This window comes from Passer domesticus, chromosome 11 (genome assembly GCF_036417665.1).
Source record: "Passer domesticus isolate bPasDom1 chromosome 11, bPasDom1.hap1, whole genome shotgun sequence".
Taxonomy (NCBI): domain Eukaryota; kingdom Metazoa; phylum Chordata; class Aves; order Passeriformes; family Passeridae; genus Passer; species Passer domesticus.
In genome coordinates this window covers 20,477,913-20,497,930 of record NC_087484.1, presented here as the reverse complement: position 1 = coordinate 20,497,930, position 20,018 = coordinate 20,477,913, and the positions used below count along the sequence as shown (strand labels likewise).

Below are 20,018 nucleotides of genomic sequence, written 5' to 3'. Positions count from 1 at the left end.
TCCAAACAGCCAATCAGCGAGCGCGCTGCTTTTCCCCGCCCCTTCTCCGGCAGCCTCAGCCAATGGGCAGCGGCTCCGGGCAGGCGGGAAGGGCCGTCTCTATGGTGCCCGCGGCGGAACCCGGAAGTGGCGGCGGCGGCGGCGATGGCGGCGGCGGGGCCGGTGCGGCTGTGGGTGCGCACGGAGCCCTTCCTGGTGGGAGCGCTCCCGGCCCCGCCGCCCGCCCGCCTCACCCCGCACTACCTGCGCAAGGCGGCCGCCTACGCCCGCGCGCGGGCCGACCAGGGCTGCTTCCCGCGGCTGCGCTGGCCGAGCTGGCGGCACATCGCCTGCGGGAAGCTGCAGCTGAGCCGCGACATCGCCTGGCTCTACTTCGAGCTCTTCCGCAGCCTGCTCGGCGCCGCCCCGCCGCTCCGCCTGCGCTGGGCCGAGGCCGAGGCGGCCTGCGGCAGCGCCGAGGAGCTGGAGCGGGAGCGGAGCAAGGCAAGAGCCCGGCCCGGGGCAGGGGAGCCCGGCCCGGCCCCGCCTGACCGCTCTCTCTCTCCCGTGCTCCGCAGCTCTCCGTGGACACGCTGCAGTTCCTGCTCTTCCTCTACGTGCAGCAGCTGCACAACGTGTCCCTGCGGCGCTCCCTGCTCGGCGACGAGTGGCCCAGCCCCAGGAGCAAGTCTGCCCGGCTGCCGGGGAAAGCGGCCAGCAGCAATAAGGTACCCGGGGCTCTCCCCGAGCAGGGGGAGCTGCCCTGAGGGGGTTGGAAAGGGGCTGGTTTTTTGAAACCCTCCTAGGAGGGTTTATCCTGTGATAAACGGCAAAAGTCCAGCTGCAGGATTCCTGTTCTGTAGTAACAAAGTGAAGTTGTTGTAGTCTCTATAGTTTATAAAAAGGTTTATTAAATTTTTCCATGAGGCTTTCCTGGAGTCCAAAGCCAACTAAATATTCCCTGCTGGTCTTGGCAAGTCTCCTTTTGAGAAGAAACAGCCTTTTTGCTTTGTTAGTCAAGCAGGGAGCTCTCCTCATGCTCGTAGTGCCTTTCCCATGATCCAGTGTGGAATTTTGGATTCCAGGTGCCACATTCTGTTTCTGAGAGGGGAGTTGATTGTTCAGCTGTAGCTGAACCATGTGGAAACGCTGTTTCCTTTTAAGATACTGCCAGATATTTAGGAAGGAGCGAGTTGGACGTGTCCTGTGGGCAGCTCTGTGTGGGAGAATGCATCACAGTGTGCAGCCCTGTGTAAGGCCGTGCCAGCCTCTGGAATTCTGGCACAGATGTGCTGCTGTGAGCAGGATGAGCTGGTGAAATGTAGCCTGGGGCAAGCTGGAGTGATTAAAAATAGGAGCTGGATAACTTTATCCTGAAACGTTGAACAAAAGTGGTGAGGACAAGGTGCAATCACAGCCCTCTGTTCCTTCAGCAAAGCTCAGCTTTATGAAGCTCTGCCAGAATTGCAGTCTCCTGCTTTTTTGTTGGGCTGGAGCACTTTAGAATTTGAAATAAGGATTCTTTCAGAGGGTTTGGTTTATTGGAGAATTGACCCTCTGCTTTTTACTCTGGCACTGAATCCTGGCTGCAGGTCTGGCCCAGCTGCAGGGATTTTCCAGTGGAGCAGCTCCAATCCTTGAGTTCAGCTATTGATTTGTGTCCTCCCTTTGAATGCCAGCAGCACTGGCCTGGGTTTGTGTGCGACTGCAGAAGAGCCTGGTGCTGCTCTCTGGAAGGAAATACTTGGTACTCGAGTTGGAATGAAGTGCTTTATTTTGAGTTTTTGGGAGGAGGTGTCTTTCCAGCTTTGGGGGAGCAGAGCAGCAGGAGTGAGCACTGTGTCTGACTGGCTTTCCTTCTTCTGAAAGGATTCTAAGCAAGGATTTGTATGATATGATGTGTGATATGTATGTATTATATAATATGATGTCCATGGATCTTCTCAGCTTGGAGAACTCACCCTGTCATGTTTTCCACTCCAGAGCTGGGATGAATACTTGGTACTTGAGTTGGAATGAAATGCTTTATTTTGAGTTTTTGGGGGGAGATTTCTTTCCAGCTTTGTGAGAGCAGAGCAGCAGGAATGAGCACTGTGCCTGACTGGCTTTCCTTCTTCTGAAAGGATTCTGAGCAAGGATTTGTATGATATGAAGTCCATGGAGCTTCTCAGCTTAGAGAACTCACCCCCTTGTGTGTTTTTCTGCCCCTCCAGGGCTGGAATGAATGTTTGGTACTTGAGTTGGAATGAAATGCTTTATTTTGAGTTTTTGGGGGGAGGTTTCTTTCCAGCTTTGTGAGAGCAGAGCAGCAGGAATGAGCACTGTGTCTGACTGGCTTTCCTTCTTCTGGAAGGGTTCTGAGCAAGGATTTGTATGATATGATGTGTGATATGTATGTATGTATGATATGATGTCCATGGAGCTTCTGATCTTAGAGAACTCACCCCCTCTTGTGTTTTCCTGCCCCTCCAGAACTGGAACGACCAGGAGCACCTTGCCTTTGTTCAGAGCCACCTCTTGGATATCCTGGAGCTGCTGCTGGAGCCAGAGCAGCTCTCAGCCTCTTGCCATTCCAGCTGCAGCAGCCTGGTGTCCTTTGAAGCCGTGTGTGCCCTGAGCTTCCTGCTGGAGGGCACGGTCAGCAACTCGGGCACCGTGCGGCCCCTGCACGAGCTGGCCCTCAGGCAGCCCTGCCACAGCCACAACGGGTACTCCAAGGGCTCCAGAACCTTCTCCCTGCCCAAGCTGGAGAGCTGGCTGCGCTCCTCCCTCACTGCCAATCCCTTGGGAATGTCTGTCTGCCTCAAGGCTGGCAAGAAGCTGGCGTGGGCACAGCAAGGTGGGTGAAACTGTTCTTGGAAAGACAGAAATATGGGGGAAATGGGGATATGGGGAGACATTGGGATGTGGGGGGAAATGAGAATATGTGAGCAAAATAGAAATATATAGAAATATAAAGAAGTACAGCAAGTAGGAGTATGGAAAAGTAGAAGCAGAAGTATTCAGAAATATATAGAAATCGAAATACAAAACTGTAGAGAAATAAAGAAGTAGAAATAGAGAGAATTAGAAATACAGAAATAAATTTAGAAATACAGAAAAATAAATCTAGATAAATAGTGTAAATAAAATTTTAATAAAAAAAAAGCAAAAACAGAAATGGGAACTCAGCTCGTGTTGCTGACCAAGGATCTGCTCTAAGTTTCCTTGTCTCCAACCCAGCCCCTCCTCTTCAGGGACATGGCAGTGGAGCCAAGGCACTTTCCCCCTTAGGATCAGGAATTTAACTCAATGTTTTGTTTCCCTGACTGCAGGATCCCAGGAGGGGCAGTGGGTTAGGGAGGATGGGGAAGGGTTTAAGGATTGTGTCCTAGAGGGTCCATTTCCCTTTTCAAAACACATAATTCCTGCTTAAAACCCACCCTCAGGATCCTCCTGCTAAGGTGAGTCTTGTGTTAGCAACAGGCTTGTGGAACTGGAGATTCTTTTGCTTGTGAGAGGCTTTGACTGCTCCTAAGTAACCTTGAAGTGGTTTTGATCCTTCAGTGTCTCTCATTTTCTGAAATTTCTGGTGCCTCGTGCTGCTGACCTGCCCAGGAGGCATCAGGGATGGTGTGACTGCTGTGGGAAGTACCATCCTTGAACTTTGAGGCTGGTTATGTTCTGGACCCAGAACTTGTGTGGGCTTTGTTTTGCAGTGGAAGGAACAACCAGGAGAGCCAAGATTGCCTGCAGTGCCCGGGTGGTGCCAGAGGTGTCCCCCATGGTGATCATGAGCCAGGTGTACAGGCAGACCCTGGCCAAGAGCTCAGACACTCTGGTGGGGGCTCACGTCAGGATCCATCGCTGCAACGAGTCCTTCATTTACCTCCTGTCCCCCCTGCGGTGAGTTTGGGTCTCCTGGGACACAGCTGCACTCCTGGCTGACCATGAGCGTGTCCTGGGGGCCAGGAGGCCAAAATGGGACCCTGGGGGGCATTAGGAAGGGCATTCCCAGTAGGTCAGGGAGTGATCCTGCCCCTCTGCTCAGCCTGTGAGGCACAGCTGGGGTGCTCTGTTCAGGTCTGGGTTCCTCAGGAGGGGCAAGGAGCTCCTGAGAGGGTGGTGTGGAGATGATGAAGGGAGTGGAGCATCTTTCTGACTAGGAAAGGGTGGGGGAGCTGGTTAGCCTGGAGAAAACCAGACTGAGAGGGGATCCCATCAGTCCATACACAGATCTCCAGGTGGTGCCAGGGACAGGACAAGGAGCAATGGCCATAAACTAAAACACAACAAGCTGCTGTGCTCGAGTGTTAGAAATAAGAAGACATCTTTCAAGAAGTTGATGTTGTCTGATTGAGAAACTGGGGCAAAAAAAGAATGTAAATCCTGCCAGGCTGAAAATAAAACATTCCCCCTCAACATGAGGAAGAACTTCCTTCCACTGAGGTGGCAGAGCAGTGCAACAGCTGCCCAGGGAGGATGTGGAGTCTCCCCCTCTGGAGACATTCCAAACCCACTGGGCACGTTCCTGTGTCACCTGCTGCAGGTGACGCTGCCTTGGGCTGGCTGGAGGTTCCTTCCACCCCTAATGGTCCTGTATTTCCCTGGCAGATCCGTGACCATCGAGAAGTGCCGGAACAGCACCTTTGTCCTGGGCCCCGTGGGGACATCCGTGCACGTCCAGAGCTGTGACAACGTCAAGGTCATCGTGGTCTGCCACCGCTTGTCCCTCGCGTCCACCACGGGCTGTACCTTCCACACCCTCACCCCCACGCAGCCCCTCATCCTCTCGGGGAACAGGGCAGTCAGCTTTGCCCCTTTCCACACCCATTACCCCATGCTGGAAGACCACATGGCTCAGGTGGGCTTGGCCACTCTGCCAAACTACTGGGACAGCCCCATGCTGGTGTGCAGGGACAGCGGTGACACCAGCTTCTTCCGGCTCCTGCCCCCCTCAGACTTCTACACCTTTGTGATTCCCTTTGAGATGGAAGGAGACACCACAGAGACCCCCGGGGGGCTTCCCCAGGAGTACCAGGAGGTGCTGAGCCAGCGGGAGCAGAAGGTGCAGGTGTGGCAGCGCACGGTGAAGGAGGCAGGGCTGAGCAGGTGAGTGTCCCCAGGAAGGGCAGAGCTCAGCCACAGAGGGTTGTTGGTTGGGGTTCCACAGAAATCCTTGAAGGAGTTGTGTGTGCCGTGTCTTACAGGCCAGTCCCAGAGCATTAGTAATTAGCAGTCCTGGGATTCTGTTTGGTAAGGTGGGAAGACTAATGCTCACATAGCTCAGGGTTGTAGAATCCCAAAATGCTTTGGGTGGGAAGGGACTTTAAAGCTCATCCTGTGGACCACCTTCCACTATCCCAGGTTGCTCCAAGCCCTGTCCAACCTGGCCTTGAGCAGTTCAGGGATGGGGCAGCCACAGCTTCTCTGGGCACCCTGTGCCAGGCCCTCACCACCCTCAGAGGGAAGGATTTATTCCCAATATCTGATCTAAAGCTGCCCTCTGGCAGTGGGAAGCCATTCCCCTATGTGCTGTCACTCCAGTCCTTTGTCCCAAGTCCCTCTCCAGCTCTCCTGGAGCCCCTTTGGGCACTGGAAGGTGCTGTGATGTTTTCCTGAAGCCTTCCCTTCTCCAGCTGAGCACCCCCAGCTCTCTCAGCCCAGCTCCAGAGCAGAGGAGCTGCAGCCCCTGGAGCCCCTCCTTGGCTTCCTCTGGGTTCCAGCAGCAGCACATCCTTGTTATGCTGGGTATCCCAGAGCTGAAGGCAGCTCTGCAGGTGGGGCTTCACCAAGTGGATTGAAGAGGCACAATCCCCTCCCTCCCCCACGCTGCTCCTCAGGAGGGGCTTTCTCATGGCTGCATTTTCCCAGCCTGTGAGACTCCAGGAAAAGCATTCCCAGCTGCTGCTGAGGTGAGGGATCCACCCTGGCAGTGGACTGGGCCAGGGCTGGGTGTGCACAGCCTTCACCTTGGGGTTGAAGCTGTGAATGGCTGTCCCAGCCCTTGCTGAGGTGAGCTGGAATGTGCATGTGCATCATTGCAGCAGATCACCTTTGGGCAGTAACTTTGAAATTCCTCTGGAGCAGAGGAATTCCACATGGAATCCTCTGCCCAGCTTCCTTGGCAAGCACAGAATGGGGATAAAACCCCATTTCAAACATCTCTTGTTCTCCCTGGGCTGCTGCTTCCCTCCACAGTTTTGGGAAGGAGTTTGGCCTGTCAGAACTTTCCTGTGACAGAAATCTGAGGAAATAGGGATGATGTGCTTAGATTTGCTGTCATCTGCTGCAGTCACAGGAGGCAAGAGCTCGCTGCTTATTCCATAAAAGAGGGAAAACTGGCAAGTTTAGAGGCTTGTTGAAAAGAAACTGGGCAGCTGACAGTGGAAAATGTCTGTTGTCTCCTGCAGGCAGGGAAACAAGAAGGGAGACAAGTAGGAAGCTTAGAGCAAACAGGATATCAGGCTTGTAGAAAGAAAAAAGCTGCTGTGCTCGAGCGGGGAGGTGAAAGAGAGTGTTAGAAATAAGAAGACATCTTTCAAGAAGTTGATGTTGTCTGATTGAGGAAACTGGGGCAAAAAAAGAATGTAAATCCTGCCAGGCTGAAAGTAAAACCCCAGTAAGACAGGACCAAGAAGACAGCTTGAGGAACAACTTGCAAAAGCATAAAATCCTGTTTATTCATTTTTCTGAGCGTATCAGACAGAAAGTCTTTCAGGGTCAGTAGCAGATCAAGGTAGAGAAAAAGCTCTTGGAGAAGATAAATCCACAAGGGAAGAAAGAAGTGGCTGCCTTTGTGTTCACTGGGGAGGAATTTGGGTTAGTTTATGTTCCAAACCTCTGCTTTTTGGGGAATGGCTCAAATGGAAAAGGACATACAGACAGCAGCCTTAACTTAAAAAAAGAGTGTGGATACAAGGAGCCTGTCTGAGGGTGGGTAGGACAAAACTGAATAGAATGGCCTGAATTGGAAGGGACCTTAAAAACCCAACCAGATTCCACTCCCTGCTGTGGGCAGGGACACCTTCCACTAGCCCAGGTTGCTCCAACCTGGCCTTGGACACTTCCAGGGATCCAGGGGCAGCCACAGCTTCCCTGGGCACCCTGTGCCAGGGCCTCAGCACCCTCACAGGGAGGAATTCCCCATGTGACCCTGTCCTCTGGCAGTGGGAAGCCATTCCCCTTGTGCTGTCACTTCAGGCTCTTGCCCAGAGTGTCTCTCCATGTTTCTTGTAGCTCCTTCACGCACTGGAAGGCCACAGTGATTTTACCCTGAAGTTTCTCTTCTCCAGGCTGAGCAATTCCAAATCTCCTTAGAGGAGGGGTGCTCCATCCCTCTGTTCCCCTTTGTGGTCTCCTCTGGAGCTGGTTTCCTGCTTTTCCCAGTACAGAATGGGGTCAGCACATCAAATTAGGAATGGGTTCAAAGCAAACCCACATCAAATCTCCAGAATACTGAAAAATGTTCACATTTCATTGCTGTTCAGAAATTAATTGTGTAAACTCCTTGAAAAAATCCATCAGGAGCTACTCAACAATTGTGCCACCTTTGGCTGAAGAAATTCCAGATGTGAGCTGATCCCAGAGGGCTGGGATGCTGTTCTGGAGGTGCTTTTGGGCATCTGACCAGTGCCTGTTAGCCTGAGCTGAGTGGCCCACCCTGTTAGGCTTGCCAAAAATGCCTCAAAAGTTCATTATGAGCAACAGAAATGATGTGAGATGGGTTTACAGGTGCATTTTTTCCCTGATCTCCATCCTCTCTGGTGCTGTCAGAACAGAGTTTCATATCCTTAGTGTTTAAGCACTGGTTGCTAATCTTAGTTTTCTCCCTTTTCAGACAGTTTTTCAGCTGTGCCCTGAGGGGAAAGTGGAGGCAGCCCTGGAGCAGGGTGGCTGTGGTGGTGGGATGGGGAATTTTGTATGACTTCTCCAACTCCACCAGGTTCTGCCTTTGGTGTTCATTAGCATCACATTCACTCAGTAAAAACCTTTTCTGGTTGTCTCTGCAAGGTTCAGGAACCAAGCCTGGCTCTTCCTGATACATCTGGAGGCTTGTTTGGATAGTGAAGAGGTGGTAGAAGTACAATACTGTGAATAAACATGATTTTTCCATATTTCCCTGCTGATTTGGCTGTTCCAGGGATCAGAGGAAACAGTTCCAGACTGTGGTAGAAAACAAATTCTATGAGTGGCTGGTTCAGACAGGGAACCTGCAGCAGCTGGACAGCCTGGTCCCTCCTGCCCTGGGCTCCAAGCAGGCAGCAGGATAACATTCCTGGGCAGGATAACATTCCTGGGCAGCAGAAGGAAAGGGAGGTGAGTAAAAAGTCTCCTTCTCTTGCTTCTCCCCACCCAAGAATTGTCCCATGCCAAGGCAGAGGTATTCAGCCTGAGTGAATGTTCTCACAAGAGCCTGGCATTTGGGTTTAGTTCTTACTTTCCTCTCAAAACCCATTCTCAGCTGAAATCTGTGTCCTCAGCATGGCCTTGTTGCCAAGTTGGATTTGTTGGAGGCATCTGTAAGGCAGATGGGCAAATTGCACATAATGTGAAATAAAACTGATTGGAATAGCTGCTCTTTCAAAGAAACTCTGTGTATTGATGTCTACCCATCTCACTTTTTGCTAAAGAGAGTTGAGTGAGACTGGGTAATTGTTACAATAAGACTTTGGATAATTCTCACTTACTCTTCCCAGGCAGAAGTGGTTTAGGAGCTGGAGATCTGCCCTTACTGTGCTTTTCTGCCATGGCATGTTTCAAGCAGTTAGAAAATTGTTTTATTTTTTATTTAGCCTTTGAATTCCTTTTTCTTTGCTGGTGTTAGAAGTAAAATTGTCTCCTTTTATTTTGTTCCAAAGCTCTGGGAACAGCCAGTGATCCACCCAGCCCAGTTCTCATTTAAGACTTTGTGCCATCCCACCTGCACCCACTGGATCTGACACCCAGCCCTGGTGTGGATGGGACTGCCTGGCTGCTGTAGGATTCCTGAGCATTGCTGCTTTCCCAGGAATGTGCTGTAGACTGAGAGGTGCCTGGCACTGGGGGAAGATGAAGTGTGCCTTGTTGCAGAGCTGTCACAGCAGTTAGTGTCCATGGTGTCCAGCACACCAGGTTTCCTGGGACAAAGCTGGATGCAGGCCCTGGGCATCACCTGCATCCTCATGGTACAAACCAGTGGTGCTGTTTTTATAAATGTGAAAAAGAAATGTTTAAATTTTTAATGAGTGAAATCAAACAGGTTTGTTTTCTTTTTAATATGAAGGTGGCACTTTTTGAAGATTAATTTTTGTATATGGTTGCATCGTTTTGACAAATGTCAATAAACCAGATTTGTTGGATAAACCTGGCACGTGTCCTGTACAGTTGGTCTTAGGGGGACACAGCTTCTTTTATCTTAATGAAATGTGAACCTATCAGAGAGAGACACTGCTAATTTATGGGGAAAGTGGGGCAAAAAAAAGAATGTAGTCCTGCCAGGCTGAAAGTAAAACTCCTGTAAACTTCAGCCATGCAGCTGAAGGTTTTGAAGGCTGCCCTGGCACAAAGCTTTGATACAAGCCCTATTCCTATCTCATAATTTTCATAAAGATTATCAGCTTGAATAAGCACCATTCTCATGTGCTGGTGGGATGTGTTTTGGGGACATGTGCTCATAGCTGAGCACTTAAATAAGCTTGGAAAATAGGCAAAGGCATTGCATGGATGAGTGGAGGCAGCAGCTGGTGGTGCCTTGGGAAGAGCAATCCAAGCTGAGAGTGAGGGGAAGGCACAGTGCTCTCGAGTGCACAGCCTCAGAATTCCTCTGAAGGTCTCCCTTGGCTCCTGGGCAGGCAGGTGAGGTGAGTTTGTTATATTTATTCTGTTTATGTAAGCTGAGTTTATTGTATTTAACCAACCTCTAAAGGAGGGGATGTGTGAAGTGACCACAGCTCTGAGCTGTGAACCTGCTGATAGAACCCAGCTTGTGCTTGGACTGTGATCTTCAGGAGGTAAAAACTAAATCAATCCAAGTGGCCTCAGTGAGAGCAACAGCTCTGGGCGATTCAAGGCTCCTAAAATGGGAAGAGGAGCAGCTGCTGATTGTGTGTGCCCCAGGCTCTCCCATCTGCCTGCATTTACAGAGCCGCTGTTGCAAGAGTGCTTGTCCTGACAGATTTGAAAGAGGGGCTGCGTGTTTCGGGCGCTGCTGTGCCAAATTCGTGTCCCTTTGTCTCACTAAGCCTTTGGGCTGGGCCACTGAATAGCTGCAGAGGTGGTTTTTCATAATGCACTGGCGGGGGGGTGGCTGTGGAAGCCAGTGATCCTCGGCCTCCCTGCACCCAGGGCTGGAGTGTGGCTGAAGGGAAAACTCTGCTCCAACCTCAGGTGCTGGGCTGAGAGCTGGGGTTGAATTTATGACACTTGCAGAGACAACAGAAATTTGGGCATCGTTTGATGTGTGAAATCACTCTGTGGGGAGTGGGGAGATGGCCACACATCCTTCTTTCCTGCTATATCAGGAGGTGTTTGGAGTAGTGTAGCTCCAGCTGAGGGTGTCCCAGGAAAATCTGCAGCCTCTTTGCTGCACAGATGTCTCCATTGAGAGCTTTCAATGCAGAGCTGGCCTTTGCAAGCCTCTGATGTCTGCTCTGAGCACTTGTTTGTCATTCCTTCACTGCATCCTTCACTGCACAGGGCATTCCCTGATGAATACCATGCACCCTCTTTACAAATGGGGTGGGTCTCTAAGAGCCAACGAGGATTCCTTCTTGTTTAACAAGCTTGGAAGGGAGGGAGCAGCCAAATTACTGCCCGTCCTTGGCAGGGGCTGCGTGTTTTGAGTGCATTTGGCAGAGTTTTGGTGTTCTGACTCAGCAAATGGTAACAAAGGGAGGATGGCGAAGCCTTCCTTTATTCCATAATCCTGTTTGCTTTTCTGGAAATCGGCTATAGCCTCAGAATCACTGACTCAATTTTTGGATCCTATTCTCATGACAAAGCGGCTGTCTGGTTTAAAACAAGCCCGTTATAAAAAGGGCACCTCGGATCCTGGCTGTTTGTAACAGCTGCTGACGTTCCTCCGGCACAGGGGAGCTTGGCTGGAACGGAAAATGTCCAGAGCTGGAGCCAAGGTAAGTTTGTTTGCAGTGTATTCATGATTTTGGCTAAAAGTGCAGAATTTCGCAGAGATGAATTGTGGAGAAACTTTGTTTTCTTTGTTCTGCTGACAGCTTCCCCCTCTGTCAGCGTGTGGGCAGGGGGAGATGCTTGAAATCCCTCCTCCTGTGGAGGGAAGCTGGAGCTGAGCCCTCCCAAGTATTTTCCCAGATTTTGGCTGGTTCCTCTAGGTGTGGCTCTGCCAGAGGATGGAGTCAAGCACAGTGAGTGGTGAGGAGGCATTTTGAAATGGTTCTAAATCAGCAGGGTCTGGTGCCTTGTGAATTGGGGGTGGAGGGGCTGTTCCAGCTGGGAATCACTGTGCTTGCAGAACGGGGTCTCATGGAAGGCTCCCTTGGAGAGAGCCTGACTGCCAGCACCAGCAGAGCTGCCACATCCCTTTTCCATGGGGGAGCAGAGCATGTGCTGTGACAGAAAGGCTCCAGGGATGGCCACGGCACTGAAGGGAATAGTGTACCCTGAGGGATGCACACTGGCCTTGGGATCAGTGGGATCGGCAGGGATGAATTGGAATTGGAGAAGGAGGTAGGTTGGGAAGCTCACCTTCAGCTGGAGTGACATCTCAGTGGGATCCAGCTCCTCAGGCTTGGGTTTAGCAGAGTTGAGCTGGCTGATCCCACAGAACTTGTACTGGGCAGGGAGAAACAGCTGGGAAAGGAAAGGAGGGTGAGGACTTGGGCCAGCGTCCCCTGTGGAATGCCAAACACTGTTAGGAGGCTGCAGGAAGAGCTTCATCTGAGTTTAGCTTTTGGGCTGGATTCCTTTCAGCCTGTGGAGGCTGTGAGACCCGAGGGGCTTTGGAAGCCCAGTGGGTTTGGAGGCACTGGGCAATGCCATGGGAGATCTGCTCCTGGCTTTTCCGTGTCCTTTTGCTCTATGGCTCTCAAGGCTTGGGCTGTTGGACTGGGAACCGAGGAGGGTGTGCTGGTGGCTCCTGGATCCCGGGGTGCAAACTTTCTCTACCTGAACCTAAAGAAAGTGCTGAGAAACTGCAACTGCTCCATCCTTGAGTCTTCTGTCAGCTTGGAAATCCTTGAGCACATTCTGCCCTTCCCCTGCTGAAAGCTGTGTCCCCTGGGAGTGTGGCATGGGGAATTAATGGAATATGTGCTGCTGGGGGGCAGCAAGGTGGCCAGAAGGAGTTATCTGCTATTTCTTTATGCTGTGCTCTTGGTTAGCACATTCCAGGGAGAAGAAAAGGGCAAAGTAGGGAATTAAAACCATTGCTCAAAACCCTGGTGAGTGATCTGCCCTGGAAAGGGATCACTGCTGGCAGAGGAGGCATTACTGGATTTTTTTATGAGTTTCCTTCTAGCTAATCTACTGCTGAAAAAAAATATGTGATAACTCAGGTGAGGTAACCAAAGTGAGAGTTTTACATTCCTGCAAGGAAGGTCTGCTCTGGCAAATGTGGTATGTGCCTGGTAACCCTCAAAAGGGAAGATTTGGGCATGGAGAGGTTAACAGGGGAGTGCTGGGAGCAGAGCTCCTGCAGGGTTTGGCTGAAGGAAAGCAATCTCCCTGCGAGTGAGAGGGGACAGAAACAAAGCTGCAAATCTGGAATTGGAATCTGTAATTATTCTATGTGTGAAAACATCAACCTGCTCTGTTGGTGCCTGAATCCATGCAGGAAAGCTGGGAAGCAAAGGTCTGAAAGGAGCTGAGGGTGTGTGTGAAGGGCTGTGCTGGAGAACAGGTGGGGAGGATCCCTTAAATTCTGAAATTAAACCAAGGAGCAGCACTTAGTTTGGACACAGTTCTGTAGGAACAGCCATATCCTTAACTTGCCTTTGGATGTCTTTAGCTTTGTGGTTTTATAGGGGAAATGCTCCCCTGGAAACATCAGGAAGCTTTGTCAGGCTCCAGTTTGGTTGTGTTAGGCTGGGTGGGAAGGGACATCACTGAATTCCAGAACGGTTTGAGTTGGAAGGGACCTTAAAGCCCATCCAGTTCCAGCCCCTTCCATGGGCAGGGACACCTTCCACTGTCTCAGGTTGCTGCAAGCCCCATCCAACCTGGCCTTGAGCTCTTCCAGGTTCCCTCTGCCCAGAAAGCAGATCCACACTGGGCAGAGTTCATCATCAGCCACGTTGGACAGGAGTGGGACAGGATCAGGGGACAGATGCTGGAGAGACGGATCAGCCATCCCAGCAGAGGATAATGCTGAACTGGGAGTAAATGAATCCCTCCAGAGGGCTTTCCAGGGGTGCTGTGGCTTCCTGGAGCACTGGCTTCAAGAAAAGGGTGACTGGTGATGCATGACTGCCAAACCCAGTGTGCAGAGCTCTCAGTGTTGCCTTTGGGTCAGGCTGGCAGATTTTTTGGGTAATATCTTTAGGAACAATGATCCAGAAGCAGGATCTGGAAAAGGCAGTGGGTTGTGGCTGGGAAGACCTGGTCTGTGTGGTTAATTGCCCCAGAGTGGGAAAACAGGAACTGGGCATTTCAGCGCTCTCCTTTCACAGCCTTTATTCACTGCTGGAAAGGTCAGAGTGGTTCCCAGCTCTCCGCTGAAGGTGGGAAGATCTTGCTCAGGATGTTAGGGGACAGGTTGTTTTGTGTGCACCAACTGCTTTGTGATGGCAAATCAGTCCTTGAAATTAAGAGGAAAATAGCATTATCCTAATAATTGTCCAGTAACAGGCCACAAAATCAAGAGCATGAATCCTCTGGTATGATCAGTCTGACTCCCTAGATCCCTTGGTCAGGCTGGTGGGACATGCTGTCCAACCAGCTCCAGGAAAACTCCGGCTAATTTAATTTTTAGCACAAAACAAATGAATAAAAATAAAAAGTGAGAGAGTTGTCCTGGATTTCGGTTGAAACACTGACAATGAATTATTTTTAAGAGCAGGGAAGTTACATCAATACCAGTAGCCAAAGCACTGCAGGTGAAGTACAGGAGGTGGGGGTGTATCTTAATACTCAAAGTATGGGAAAAAAAACATGGGAAAAATGGATTGTGGACCATTGCATGTTGGGTGTGGCCAGAAAGATTCTCTCTAGACCATCCAGTGTCATGAGTAGTCAAGATAGATGTGATGGTTTGGGAATCCTCTTGGAGAAGAGCAACGTTTGATGAGTAATTGTCCTGGAAGGCTCTAAAAATGGGGCTGGAGAAAGGACTGGTCTGGTCTAGGGCTTGGCAATATTTTCATGAAAGGAGTTTTGAGGAAAACTGGGTCTCCTCTGCAGGGCTGGCTGGGTGGGGAATGCCTCAGGTGGGAGGAATGGGATTCACTAATCAGCTCCCAAGATCATTTCAAGCCAGGTTATGATCAAGGATAAAGTACTTTGGGGTCAGCAACCTGGCTATAGAGCAACTCTTGGGACAGAAATGTGGGGATGGATCATGAATTTGTCAGAGATTTCGTGGACTTGCAGCAACCAAAGCAGAACTGCAAATACAATCCTTGGATATCCATATAATTGCTTCCCACCACACACATGGAATGCTCCCTTAGTTTCTCTTGGCATGGGCAAAGCTTGTGTGATGTCCAGCTTTGGGCAGGAAGTTTTGAGAAAGGAAGTTTTGGGTTGTTCAGGTGGGAACAAGGATGGGTTTGAAGACATGAGCTGGGAGGAAAGAGACTTCTCCATCTCCTTATCAGTAAAGATCTCACTGCAAACACTTGGTAAGTCAGTATAAAAGAAATAATGGAACTGTTAAGGAAAAGCCCTCTAAAGGCATCAAGTCTAGCTGCTAACTCAGTGCTGCTAGACCCACCCATGTCCCCAGAAACCTGCTTTGTACATTCCATTGACTTCTCACAGCTCTCTGGCCATAATTTAGTAACTCCTGATCTAGAGAAGGTGGGAGGCAATTGCTTTGATAGTGTTTTGTTGGAAAAAGGACAGGGACTTCTCCATGGGAGTGTTGTGTTGGACTGGGACAGAACAAAGGTCTGGGAAGGGCAGAACACTGGCGGCAGCTGGAGGCATTGGGGCCAGACAGGTGAATTAGTCTGACTGACTGTAGCTGGTCCCATTCCATGGCTGGGCTTGATGATTTCTGATATCTCAAGGACTCTGCTTTCAGGTATTTCCTGCCGTGATGTGGCTGGAATATGGAGATGTTCTGGATGAGGAACTGTAGCGATGATATTTTATGGAAAATCCTTTGCTAGGATTTTTCCCTCCTGAGAGCTGAGGGCCTCAGAAAAGAAATGAAAACAATAACTATCTGCTGCTGTGGAATGCAACAGGTGCATCTTCCATTAGTCCATGTAGATGTTTTCACTTGATGACCAATCACAGCCACCTGTGCCGAGGCTGTGAGCAGTCACAAGATTTTGTTGTGCATTCTTGTTCTTTGTAGCTTTCTGATCATTCTTTTATCTCTGTTCTTTTAATATAGTTTTAATGTAGTATTTTAGTATAATATATAACATAATGAATCAGCCTTCTGAGAAAATGGAGTCAAACCTCGTGTCCCCACACACAGAGTGTTCTCCACAACAAGGAACCTCCCCACTCTGCTCGTTTCAGGTCACCTTCTATGAAGACAAGAACTTCCTGGGCCGTTACTACGAGTGCGACAGCGACTGCCCCGATTTCCACACCTACCTGAGCCGCTGCAACTCCATCCGCGTGGATGGGGGCACCTGGGTGGCCTACGAGAGGCCCAACTATGCTGGGAACATGTACGTGCTGACCCACGGGGAGTACCCCGACTACCACCACTGGATGGGCCTCAACGACCGCCTGGGCTCCTGCAAGTACATCCAGATCGTAGGTGTCACCCCTTCCCCGGGCACGCCGCCATTTACGCCCGTCGTGGTTTCACCTGGGGGAAGGTGGTGTCCATCTTCTGGGGAGCCACAGAGGGGGTGGCTGCAGGGAGTTTGCTGCTCTGGTGGTAGCAAGGTGTTTGGTGTGGGGAGGAGGTGAATGTCTCCCACTCTGGATTGCAATGGGAAAAGGCAGATCCCTTTGAGTGCGGGTGAGTTTCCATAGGAACAGCAGGGTAGTTCCATCAGGATGTTCCTTTAGGGATTTCAGTGTCCAGGCAGGTTGCTCCAAAGTTTGCCTCTCGCCTTTTCCCTGATGTGTAACCAACTGATCCAACGGGCTCAAGGCCTGTAACAGTGGAATGCAGATTTTGCAGGAACATTTGGAATGAGGGGCAGTTTGCTCTCTAGCAAGCCAGGACTCCCTTCTGATACAGGAAACAGAATCAGTGTCACCAAACTCCTCTGTAAAAGCCCTGGGGTGCCCAGAAACAGGAGGGACTCCTGGAGCCCTCCTTGGCCATGCTTGGAGCAGCCTGGTGCCTCCTGGTGTGAGGAGAGCACAGAAGGTGTGCTCATCCCCTCCTAACGGATGATGGGAGAAAGGAACAGAGGGAATGATCCTTTTGGGAAGCCTATGGGGAGGGGCATCCTTTAAAACTGGGATTGTGGATTGGTCCTGCTGCTGAGGTTCTCCAGTAGTGGGGCAGGCTCTGGTGATCCATGGGTTGCTGACTTGGAGCACAGCTGTGAATTCCCACTGCATGGAGCAGGTCTCACAGCTGAGAACGGGTTTTGCTTTTCTGCCTGGGAGCCTAATGCACCTCTGAGCCTGTTCTGGCTTTGAGCTGGGTCTAAATCCCTTTTCATGAGGCAAGGAGAGTTTCCAGCCCGTTCAGAGCACTGATCTGGCTTAAGACATGGAGCCAAAACACGTGTGAGATGCAAGAGCAGCACAGCTTCCTCCACCAGAATGAAATGTGGGAGCCTTATCCTTCATATCCACCTGGTCCTGGCTTTCCCCTGATCTGGGGAGACCCCGAGACCCCGCAGAGCTTGGCTGGGGCTGCCAAGGAGGGAGCAGGCTGGGGAGGAGGGAAGAGGTGTCCAGGCAGCTGCAGGTCAGGCGCTGCCGCGGTGCCTTCGGGCAAGGAGCACTCCCAATCCCGGTGGGAACCAGCACTGCATCCACAGCAACACAGCCCCGCCGGGGTCAGCAGCTCATTAAACTGCTCTCTGCATGGAGGAGAGGGGACTGGAGCGGGTCTGGCTCTCTGATGCTCACAAGGAGCACTGAGGGGTTCAAGGCTGCCCTGGATAGCGAGACTCAAGCTGACTCAAGCTTATCCCTGTTCTGCATGTCCCTGTGCTTTTGGAGGCTGCGGTGAAATTTCAGCCCTCTCCTGGTGTGCTGGGGTGGCTGGCACCTGATTGGAATCTGGCTGTGCCCAAACTCTGCCCCCATGTCAGAGCTGGGACGTGTCAGTGCCTCCATCCGATGCTCTGGTTGCCAATGAAGTCACCCAGACCAGCTGTGGCTGCCCCTGGATCCCTGGAAGTGTCCAAGGCCAGGTTGGATGGGGCTTGGAGGATCCTGGGATAGTGGGAGGTGTGCCCACCCACGGCAGGGATGTAGAACTGGATCATCTTTAAATCTCTTCCTCTCCATGACTCTATGATTTTCTCTCCTTTTTTTTCCCTAGCCAAGTGGAGGCCGAGGTCACATCCAGGTGTTTGAGAAGGGAGATTTTGGCGGGCAGATGTTCGAAGCCACCGAAGACTGCCCCTCCATCATGGAGGAGTGGCACATGCGTGAGGTGCACGCCTGCAGGGTGCTGGAGGGCGTCTGGGTGTTCTACGAGCATCCCAACTACCGGGGCCGGCAGTACGTGCTGCCCAAGGGCGAGTACCGCAAGCCCGTGGAGTGGGGCGCGGCCAGCCCCGCCGTCCAGTCCTTCCGCAGCATCTCCGAGTGAGCCAGCCCCGTGCAGGGCTGCCACACAGCCCCCAATAAAGCAACTGAGTCGCTCAGCTCCGCCTTGTCCTCCTTATTCCTGGGATTTTCGTGCGACGTGTCCTGCCCCGGGGGAGCTGGGGTGGAGCGGAGCCTTCTCTGCCTCATTGTCACCCCCTTCCCCATCCCCTGCCCTCTCTGTCCCACTGATCCTTTAGGAAAAAGCCATCCTAAGCTGGAGCTTGTGCTCCAGCGTTTGGCCATCCCAGTGGGACCACACATCTCTGGGTTCCAGTTTTCGCTGGTGGCTGTGGGTGGCTCGGTCTGTCATGTCCCTGTGGAGTCCCTGCCTGCTCTGTTGCTGCTCCATGGTGCTTGGGAGAAGGGATGAGGTTTTTGTCAGTGCCATGTGTCCTCCTGGACACCCTGAGCAGGCAGCTGCTGTCCTGGTTCTGGATGAGTTTGTGCTTCTCGTCATGCATGGGGTGACAGGACTGGGAAAAAATGGAGATCCCAGATGGAGCAGGAGGGGGACAGCCATAATCTCCATGAGGAATGCTGGGGACACTGCCAGCCCAGAGTGTCAGGTACAGGGTGTCCCCTGGAGGTGTGAGCCAAGGGATTCAGCTGCTTAAACTGGGGCTGGGCTTAAACCAGGAGCTGGAAGCAGGAGAGGAGGCTGGATATGGGATAGAGGCAGTGAGTGCCTCTGGGAGATGGATGCTGAAGGGCAGGAAGAGCTCCCTGGACACCTGAGATGTGCAGGGAGTAAAGGGGGCTCCCAGTTAGCCCAGTTTGCCACCAGGAACATCCCATTTTGCCCGGTGCTGCCAGAGGAGGGGCAGGTCCCAGGCACAGCCTCCTGGGCAGGAATAACTGATGGCTGGGCACTCTTCCCCTGGGAACCCCGGGGAGCTGCAGCCTGTTTGTACACAGAACCAAGGGGCTTTGGGACAATGAAGCTGGAGGTGGCAGCAGAGCCCTCCCAGCCATGCTCTGCAGTCTCTTCCCGTTGATGTATGAGGTTATTATGGAGCAGGGAGCCAGGGGAAGGGATGCTCGTCAAGCCACGGGGCTGCCACCTCCTGGGAAAGTTGCTGCCGGTGGGGAATGGGAAGGAGCTGCCGAGTCCAGCCCCCTGGACTTCCCCCAGCACAAAGATGAACTGAAGAATCCCCTTCCCCTTCCTCCTCTTCTTCCTCTCCCTGCTGTCACCCCCTCCCTTAGCACCCTGCCCTATTCCAGCCTTCCCCTGTAAACAGTGATGCATCTTCACTCACTTCCATCCCTCCTCACTCTCCATCACAGATCAGCAGGATGCAGATGATCCAACAACATGGCTGGGTTTCACTGTATTTTTCCCCAAAATATTTCTCCAGGACCAACCAGCCCTCAGCTCCAGCTCCCCTTTCCCCCCGTGGCTCTCCCAGGGCAGCAGCTTGAGCACAGCCTGGCTCCTGAGTTTTTTTTGACAGTGAGCCTGTTGCTGTCCCTGTTGTGGATGGAAAATCTGTAGGTAGGTGAGCTCCACCCAGTGCATTGCTAGCCACCTCCCACCCTGATTTTGGGGCATGTCCCCCTGTCCCCATGCCCTGCACTGGATGGATTTGGGATGCTCCAGCTCTGTGGCTGCTGGTATGCATCCACCCTGGAGCATTGGAGGAGTCAGACCTGGATTTGGTTTGCCCTCAAGGTAACATTTTCCCATGTCCTTCCCTTTCACTTCTGATCTCCCCACTTTTAAAACCCAGTTATCCTAAGTCTTCCCTCCTTTTCCTTGTCCTCCAGGCTCTTGCCCTTGGGTGAACATTGTGTCCTCAACCCTTGCAACTGACATAAATAACAATAAACTGCTACTTGGGTGTTTTTTTACCATTAGTTTTTATTTTATTGTGATTCCAGATGACTTTTTCCGTTTTTCCCCTGCCACGGTGGAGCAGGGTGCCCGTGGAGATGAGCGGGGAGCGCAGCAACGCCAGCCCAGCCGTGCTGATGCCGGGTTTTCCTTGACAGCTAATTTCCATTCCCCAGTATCAGGGGGTCTGCTCCAGTAATTGGCATGCAGATTGTGTCCGGTGGGCCTGTTAGACACGAGCAAAGGCTCTGCTGCTTGGAATAAGCCAACCCCAGGCTGATGGATGGGGTGTAAGGAGGTCACGGGGAGAGAGAATTTCTAGATGCCCGCACACACACACCTACAAAATTTCCCATTCCAT

At 51.8% G+C, this 20,018-nt stretch overlaps 2 protein-coding genes across 3 annotated transcripts; both read left to right on the top strand.

Annotated features, from left to right (window-relative positions):
• The first annotated feature begins 117 nt into the window (after positions 1-117).
• TBCCD1 (TBCC domain containing 1) lies at positions 118-15,701 on the top strand. 2 transcript variants are annotated; one of them, XM_064435633.1, is made up of 7 exons: positions 118-483; positions 558-707; positions 2,452-2,818; positions 3,678-3,864; positions 4,573-5,070; positions 8,102-8,277; positions 15,607-15,701. In XM_064435633.1, exons 1-6 carry the CDS (start codon positions 145-147, stop codon positions 8,229-8,231), a joined length of 1,671 nt encoding a protein of 556 aa, XP_064291703.1. In that variant the 5' UTR covers positions 118-144; the 3' UTR covers positions 8,232-8,277; positions 15,607-15,701. The 2 variants fall into 2 exon arrangements, with proteins under 2 accessions (XP_064291703.1, XP_064291702.1); XM_064435632.1 differs by lacking the exon at positions 15,607-15,701 and adding an exon at positions 8,818-9,307.
• CRYGS (crystallin gamma S) lies at positions 10,781-17,872 on the top strand. Its single transcript, XM_064435634.1, has 3 exons — positions 10,781-11,072; positions 15,607-15,849; positions 17,552-17,872. The coding sequence occupies exons 1-3, from the start codon at positions 11,052-11,054 to the stop codon at positions 17,822-17,824; spliced, it is 537 nt and encodes a 178-aa protein (XP_064291704.1). The 5' UTR covers positions 10,781-11,051; the 3' UTR covers positions 17,825-17,872.
• The last annotated feature ends 2,146 nt before the right edge of the window (positions 17,873-20,018 follow it).

What these genes read in the sequence shown, in the direction of transcription:
- TBCCD1 (XM_064435633.1), top strand. Translation starts at nt 145, where the DNA reads ATGGCGGCGGCGGGGCCGGTGCGGCTGTGGGTGCGCACGGAGCCCTTC. An exon ending in TGGAGCGGGAGCGGAGCAAG is followed by an intron (nt 484 to 557) that starts GCAAGAGCCCGG and finishes CGTGCTCCGCAG; the next exon opens with CTCTCCGTGGACACGCTGCA. An exon ending in AAGGAGGCAGGGCTGAGCAG is followed by an intron (nt 5,071 to 8,101) that starts GTGAGTGTCCCC and finishes TGGCTGTTCCAG; the next exon opens with GGATCAGAGGAAACAGTTCC.
- CRYGS (XM_064435634.1), top strand. Translation starts at nt 11,052, where the DNA reads ATGTCCAGAGCTGGAGCCAAG. An exon ending in TGTCCAGAGCTGGAGCCAAG is followed by an intron (nt 11,073 to 15,606) that starts GTAAGTTTGTTT and finishes TGCTCGTTTCAG; the next exon opens with GTCACCTTCTATGAAGACAA. An exon ending in CCTGCAAGTACATCCAGATC is followed by an intron (nt 15,850 to 17,551) that starts GTAGGTGTCACC and finishes TTTTTTCCCTAG; the next exon opens with CCAAGTGGAGGCCGAGGTCA.